Genomic DNA, 6,702 nt, shown 5'->3' with positions numbered 1-6,702 from the left:
TCCCTGAGCTCCGGCCACGCCCCCAGTCGAGCGTGCGCACCGCCCTCCCTGAGCCCCGGCCACGCCCCCAGCGAAGCACATGCATGTCACTTTGACTCGTCTCTGTAAGAGGCTTGGGAACCACAGTAAGCCAGCCCCACCCTCCCATTTCAGGCAGGAACACAAATATAGCTGGCTTGTTTATTAAGATTTCTCAGTTTTCACGCAGCAAAGCACAAGGCGGGTGTAGGGGGGCCGTCAGAGGCGCCTGAAGAAGAGCTTAGCGCCCTGATCCAGTGTGCACATGCCAGGGTTTGGCTGGTTGGGCAGGACCCGGCGCAAGGCCTCTCGGTCCTCGAGGGTGAGATGCCGGCTGCATAGGCGCAACTCCTGCAGGTATGCTGTTATCTTGTCCCAGAGACCGAGGCCCAGAGGGCCCTGGACTGCACAACCTGCAGACGACGGCAAAAGCAGACTTAAGGGAGCCACTCTTGGCAGGTCTGAGCGGTGGTCACACAGCAGGTCCTGAAGTGCGCACCACTGGTCCCTTAAGAACATACCAGTCGCCCTTCCCCACTTGTATTTTCCTGGGCTCCAAGGAGAAAAGGGACCATGGGCCCCTCTGTGCTAGGCATGGGGCAGGAGGGGTCTCTGCCTGCATGCCTTACTCCCAAATTTCCATCTTATAATGGCTGCCATACTTACCTATGAACCCGTGGAGAGTGACCCTCCACAGAGCACAGGTCTCCCAGCCTGCCTATAAGGGTATGGGTGCGGGTGGGATCCTACACTCCTGTGTACACACCTACTCTTGGCCTCCAACCCTTTATCCCTGGAAATGTGGACCCAGTTAGATACGATCCAGGCAGCTCAGAACTGGGTCCTGGCAAGACCAGGATGAGAGGACACTGGGGCACTCTTCATACTGTGGTGGAGGCCCCCTCCAAAGGGAGTGGGGAGGGGGGTGGTCAGGTGGTAGAGGCTGTGGCCATGCCCTGCAGTCTTGGGTGGGTCTCCTGTCTCTGTCCTGGGTACCCTGTCACTTCCCTCCACATCAGCCTCCCACACTCTCCCCTGGACGTGACCTGGTGGCTGAGAGCTGGTGGGGGGAGAGGGCCACAGGCCCTGACCTGCCAAGTTGAGGAAGTTGAGGCCACAAGGCCGTTCCTGGAGAGCTGACAGGAGTTCCTCTAGGCCAGTGCGGCTGACCTTGGGGTTGGCAGAGAGGTCCAGTGAGACAAGTGAGGGACAAAGAGTGAGACACCTGAGGGAACCACAGGAGAAGCACAGCAGTCAGCTTCCCTGGACAAGGCCCTACCACACCAAGGACCACAGATGCCTGGCCCAGCTTAGGTGCCCAGTGCTGCCTCTCCCAGAGTCAGTGGGGTTCAAGTACTTGATACAAACAGCATGGCAAGAACGGGACAGAGCCAGAGAGGTAGGCCAGGGCAGAGAATCAAGGTACTCTCAGAGAATGGGGTGGCTGGAACATGCTTAGGGGTCTCCCCATGTCTGACTCCCCAGTTTCCAGGCAAGGAACATAGATAGGCCCTTCTGTTCCTGTGGGGGTAGGACAGCATCACCTGCTCAGAGTTCTCACAGCCTTGTCGTCCAGGTGGTTCCCAGACAGACTGAGGGACGACAGTACACAGCCCTCCTAGACAGAGGCAGGACGGGGGGAAGGGGATGTGAGTGGTAGTCAGGCCTGGGTCAAGGACAAATGCCCCCCAGGCCAGCATGGCACCCCCTCTGCAGCAAAGGGCAGACAGGGAACCTGACTCGGTTTGAATCAAAAGCTGCAAGTGCCTCTTTCCAGCCTAGAGTGGAGACAGCTGGGGTCCCCAAGAGCCCACGTCCTGGACCTGGGAGCTGCTGTTAGTAGGTGGAAGCAGGGAGTCCCCTCACCTACAGCCCAATGACTGGTGAAGCCCCAAATGGGCCATAAGCTGAGGGAGCCCCTCCCATCAAGCCCCCACAGCCCTGCCCTCCTACCTTGCTCAGATACTCTGCCACAGGCTCCATGAGGCCTGCGCTGCTCTCCTGCATCACCGTGGAGCTGAGCTCCAGGTGCAGGAGGGAACGGACAGGCAGGCTCTTCAGGGCTTGGGCCAGGGCCTGGGTGCCCAGCGCATTGCAGGACAGGGACAGTGTTTTCAGGTGCTTGGCATCTGCAGAGGCAGTGATCTGTCAGCCTTTGGGACCCTCTGTGGGTCGTTTCATCCACACTCTTTGTGCTTGAGACTGGAAGAAGGGTCAGACCCTGGGCCTAGCCTCTCTCCAGCCCCCTTTTCCCTCAGCCCCAAAAGATGTCTTTGTGGAGCACATTAGACCACTGTTCTTAGCCTGGGTGGGCTCCTGGGGGGATTCACTTTAGGCAGAGGTGAGGCTCCAAACAGGTGAGTGCAGAGGCTGTGGTGAGCTGCGGCTTACCATGGGCACACAGCCTAGTCACCCTACATACCCTGGAGGAACACCCTAGGGATCCTCTGAGTAATTCAACACATCCTCTTCCAGATGAGGTGGGCCCTAGCTCACCTTGGAAGGCATTGCCTAGGGCTGCCTGGTGGCTTATGAAGCTGCTGGGGCCAAGGTCACAGGCCTGGAGGTGCAAGGTGCTAAGCAAGGGGCAGGCCCGGAGGATAGTGGCTAGGGCTTGGCCACAGCTATCTCCAAGGGGGTTCATGCTCAAGTTCAGCTCCTCTAGGGTCTGCAAGAAATAGACCAGTGCTGGGTTTGCCCACTCCAGGGAAACACGCTGGCCAGTGTTCCTGCCAGGCACAGGACTGAGAACGCCTTCTGGGTTTTACCTGAGCAGTGGCTTGGTCTGGGAGGCCGGAGGCAAGTTGGTGTAGGCCAGCTGGGCCCAGGTGGTTGGAGGAGAGGTCAAGGTGGGCCAAGCCTGGCATGGTGCCCAGAGTGGCCAGCAGCTCGGCCATGCATCCGTCCCCCAGCCGGTTCCCAGCCAGCCGCAGTTCGCGCAGCACAGTGTGCAGTTTGAGGGCCCGCAGAAGGGGCGTGAGCTGGGCAGGGCGCAGGGCGAGGGCACAGGCACTGAACGTGGGACTGCAGCCTTGGCGCTCTACTGTCTGCTGCACCTGCGGATGCTCCACTGTGGGGAACACGAGGTCACAGGGCAGGTGGGCGTTGGCCCTCTGTCCTGAGTCCTGGGGCCCTCGGAGTCCATGTGAGGCACGGCTGACAGCTTGCCCTGTACGCACCAGGCAGCCACCCCAGGGTCCCAGCCCATGCCCTATCCTCACGTGACTGCCAGTTCCCCCATTCTTTCCATATGGAACCCTGGGGCTCCCTCCAGCCACCACCCATGCCAGGGACACAACGCCCAGCACTGGCAGCACCCATGATGGCAGGGAAGGCTTAGGGAGTCTGGAGGATGTTCTGAAGGGCCTCACCTTGGCCCAGGCTCTGGCAGGCCTGGTGGTAGCGGTCAGCCAGCGGGGGCAGATCCCATGAAGTCACTTGGGCCAGTACCTGGAAGGCATGGTCAGTGGACTCTTGGGTACCCAGCCCTCATCCTCTACCCTCGCTCCAGCCCCTCACCTCCTCATTGCTCTGTAGCACATCAAGGATGGCGTCCTGGGGGGCCAGCAACGCCCCCTCCTTTTGCAGTGTCAGTCTGGGCAGCAGGCCGCAGGTCTGGTAGTAGCGCTGAGTGGCCTGCTCAGCCAGCCAGGCCACAGAATGGACCTCGGTGCTGTGGAGCAGAAGGTGCTGAGCCAGACCCAGCCGAGAGCCCAGCTCCCAGACGCATCCCCATGGGGGTCACCATCTGGCTTCCTACGGCCTTCGGACACACCCCTTGACTTAGTGCAGCTCAATGAAACTCTGACCCGGCCAGGCTGTTCTAGACAGCTATGGATGGGAGCACAGGGCATCGTGGTGGCCTCCACTTATTCCCTTGCCCAGGTCTGTGGTCCATGCCAGCTACCAAAGACCTTGCCAAGTGTCTCCCAACCTAGGCCACCAGAGAGCGAGGCAGGCTCGCATCTTACCTGTGTGGGACCGGGATAAGGAAGAGGTTATCCTGGATGCGGACACGGACACGGAGGGGAGGGGCTGGGATCGGTCCCTGGTGGAGGAGCAGCTGGAAGTCAGAAGGGAAGTTCCCCACTCTGTAGTGGTCCCCACCATCCCTTTAGCCACACGAAGGAACCCACTGATGACTGTCCAGCCGAGAGGTTCTCCTGGCCGGGTCTGGGGCTTCCTGGATTATCAGCAGCTGAGCTGGCCTCTCTACCAGAGGTGACCACTGCATACCCGCCCTCCTGGTGGAGGGGGAATCTCAGACGGCTCTGCCGAGTCTGGGGTCTGGTGGAACGCTGGCCACTGCTCAAGCCCGAGGTGCCTCGTCTGGGACCGTCTCCACTGCCTAGGAGCTGGGGTGGGCGGCTTCGCCTCTGGTGGCTGACGGTCAGCATTAAGTCATCGTCTAGCCAGTCCTCAGCCAGGCACTCCTCCTCCGGAACCAGGGCTTCTCGGAGAACAGGGGTCTCACCAAATTCTCGAGCTAGGCTGAGCCCCAAACAGCGGCTCTGGGCACTGCCCACACTTCGGATGGCCGCCTGGTAGGTGGCCCGGCTGGCACTGGCTACATCTGCTTCTCTGTCACCAGTAGGGCTGATGGCCTGGGGGCCAGAGGTTGAAGGCCGAAGCCTCTTCTGGGCTGGCTGGTGGGCACCTTCGCTGTCCTCGCTCTCTGACCCACTGCTGCTGTCTAGCCCACGCTGGCCCCTCCGAGGTCTAGACACTGGGGAGAGCCTGGTCTGGGCTGGCAAGGCATCTGGAAGCCTTGGGGGACGAGGGGAGGACTCTGAGCAGAAGCTCCGGGGAGGAGTGGTCTCAGGATCAAACAGAGGATTACTGGGTAAGGTCCTGGGCAATTGAGCAGCTGTGGGGAAAAAGGTCTGGGGTAAGACCAGCGACAAAAGAATTCTACCTGTCCACTGTACCCCTCAGGCACCCAGAGATGTCCTCTAGAACTGGCCGTGTCCCTGCTTGCCTTGGCCTGCTGCCGCTGACTGAAGCAGCCTTTCCATGTTGCCAACCTTCTGCCATGTCTCCTGGTCAAGGTCGCTGCTGTACAGCCCTACCCACTGGTGCAATGTCTGCAGGGGGCTGTGTCCCTGTGAGGGTCACACCAGGTCTTCATCAGTTGGTAGTGAGCCCCTGCCCCTGCCCCTATCCCACGCCCCACCCACCAGCTCACCTTGGAGGTCTGCACTGTGACAGATGCGCCACGCTCAACAAGCAGTTCGGCCACCTCAAAGTGGCCACAGGTAAGGGCATCATGCAGTGGGGTGATGCCTTCACAGCCTGGGCCCCCTGGGTCATCCACCGCGGCCCCATGGTCCAGCAGGAAGCGGACAATCTCTGTGGCAGTGGGAGCATTAACCCAGCACCTAGTCTCCTCCTCATCCCAGGACCCCCATCTACTGTCCACAGATCCCCTGGCTCACCCAGGTGGCCGTGGTTGCAGGCTTCATGCAGGGGTGTCCAGCCACAGTAGTCCCGAGGGTTGACGGGGTGGCCCTGGCCGGAGACAACAGGCAGCCGGGGTGGGTGGGTGGGAGTGGTGGCGCTCGGGGATGGGGCCAGCAGGGCACAGTGACGTAGACCCCAGGCTGTGCCAGGATGGTCTTGGGTGCCCACTGGGGTTAGGATAGGGTCAAGACCCCCAAGGCAAAGCATGGGGCCTAAGGAGAGGCTGGGGAAGGGTGAGGATCCCTGAGTGAGACAGGAGGGGTATGGATACCCAGCTGAGTCCAGACAGGGAAGAGGCCCCCCCCAGGGGGTCAGGACAGGCTGTGTGCGCCTGGGGCCCAAGCCTACCTGCTTCACCAGGTCCCGGACACGACGCAGCTGACCTTCAATGCAGGCTCGGTGAAGCAGCGTCTCACCCATGTCATTCCGCCGATTCCACTGTGGACACGAGCCGCCCAGGACAGGGCAGAGGAGGAGGAGGACATGAGGGGGCAGACTAGCTGGTGTGTGTAGGGTGTTTGCAGGGGTGTGTGAGACGTGTGCAGGGACATGGGGGGCATGTGCAGAAGTGGGTAGAGTGTGTGCAGGAGTATGTGGGACATGTGCAGGGGGTTGGGGCATGGGAAGGGTGTGGCGAGCTTTTGCAGGGACGTGTATGAGGTGCCTGCTGCTAGCAGAGGCACTGGGTCTCACCTTGCTTGCCCTCCGCTGGCCTAGGCAGCCCTGCAGCTCCTCGTCCTCCCCTGGAGCCTCGTCCTCTGGAGAGCCAAGCCCCCACCCCAACTGTGAGCAGAGGAAGCGCCACTCCCCCACCTATGGCCGGCCAGGTGTCACCTCAAGTGGAGGGCAGTGGAGGGACCGGCCCTTGCTGCCCTCACTCACTGCCCAGGGGATAGGTGACCTCCCAGCCCGACTGAACATCCTCTCTCACCTTGACCCCTAGCGCCACCCCCAGCGAGGTCTCCCCTCCCAGAGCCCCTCTCTCTGCAGTGGCATGGGACCACTCATCCTGGAAACCCTCACCGCTCTCTGATAGCTCCAGCTCGCTGGTCTCCAGAGCCTCACTGTCTCCCTCCTCCTCCTCCTCCTCATCTTCTTCCTCCCCATGTTCAGCCACACTCAGCTCTTCAAGCCTGGCTTCAGTATCAAGGGCTTCACAAGGCTGCAGCCTCAGCTGTACTGTGTGGAGGTGCTGGAGAATGCGCCTCTGACAGGGGTGCAGGG

The 6,702-nt window shown here is 61.1% G+C and overlaps 1 protein-coding gene across 1 annotated transcript in view; it reads right to left on the bottom strand.

Moving 5' to 3' along the window:
* Positions 1 to 237: 237 nt before the first annotated feature.
* TONSL (tonsoku-like, DNA repair protein) overlaps positions 238 to 6,702 on the bottom strand; it is a 10,414-nt gene continuing 3,949 nt past the window's right edge. The window contains exons 11-26 of the mRNA XM_006879226.1: positions 6,502 to 6,685; positions 6,172 to 6,236; positions 5,827 to 5,916; positions 5,454 to 5,526; positions 5,204 to 5,367; positions 4,982 to 5,120; positions 4,155 to 4,885; positions 3,990 to 4,066; positions 3,538 to 3,691; positions 3,385 to 3,468; positions 2,787 to 3,083; positions 2,515 to 2,686; positions 1,972 to 2,147; positions 1,563 to 1,636; positions 1,110 to 1,243; positions 238 to 431 (exon numbers count right to left, since the gene is read on the bottom strand). Coding sequence (XP_006879288.1) covers positions 238 to 431; positions 1,110 to 1,243; positions 1,563 to 1,636; positions 1,972 to 2,147; positions 2,515 to 2,686; positions 2,787 to 3,083; positions 3,385 to 3,468; positions 3,538 to 3,691; positions 3,990 to 4,066; positions 4,155 to 4,885; positions 4,982 to 5,120; positions 5,204 to 5,367; positions 5,454 to 5,526; positions 5,827 to 5,916; positions 6,172 to 6,236; positions 6,502 to 6,685 — 2,808 coding nt within the window. The remainder of the gene's footprint in view (positions 432 to 1,109; positions 1,244 to 1,562; positions 1,637 to 1,971; positions 2,148 to 2,514; positions 2,687 to 2,786; positions 3,084 to 3,384; positions 3,469 to 3,537; positions 3,692 to 3,989; positions 4,067 to 4,154; positions 4,886 to 4,981; positions 5,121 to 5,203; positions 5,368 to 5,453; positions 5,527 to 5,826; positions 5,917 to 6,171; positions 6,237 to 6,501; positions 6,686 to 6,702) is intronic.

Source organism: Elephantulus edwardii, unplaced genomic scaffold (genome assembly GCF_000299155.1).
Source record: "Elephantulus edwardii isolate Elephantulus edwardi_28Jun2011 unplaced genomic scaffold, EleEdw1.0 scaffold00003, whole genome shotgun sequence".
Lineage (NCBI taxonomy): Eukaryota > Metazoa > Chordata > Mammalia > Macroscelidea > Macroscelididae > Elephantulus > Elephantulus edwardii.
This window is presented reverse-complemented; position numbering and strand designations above follow the sequence as displayed.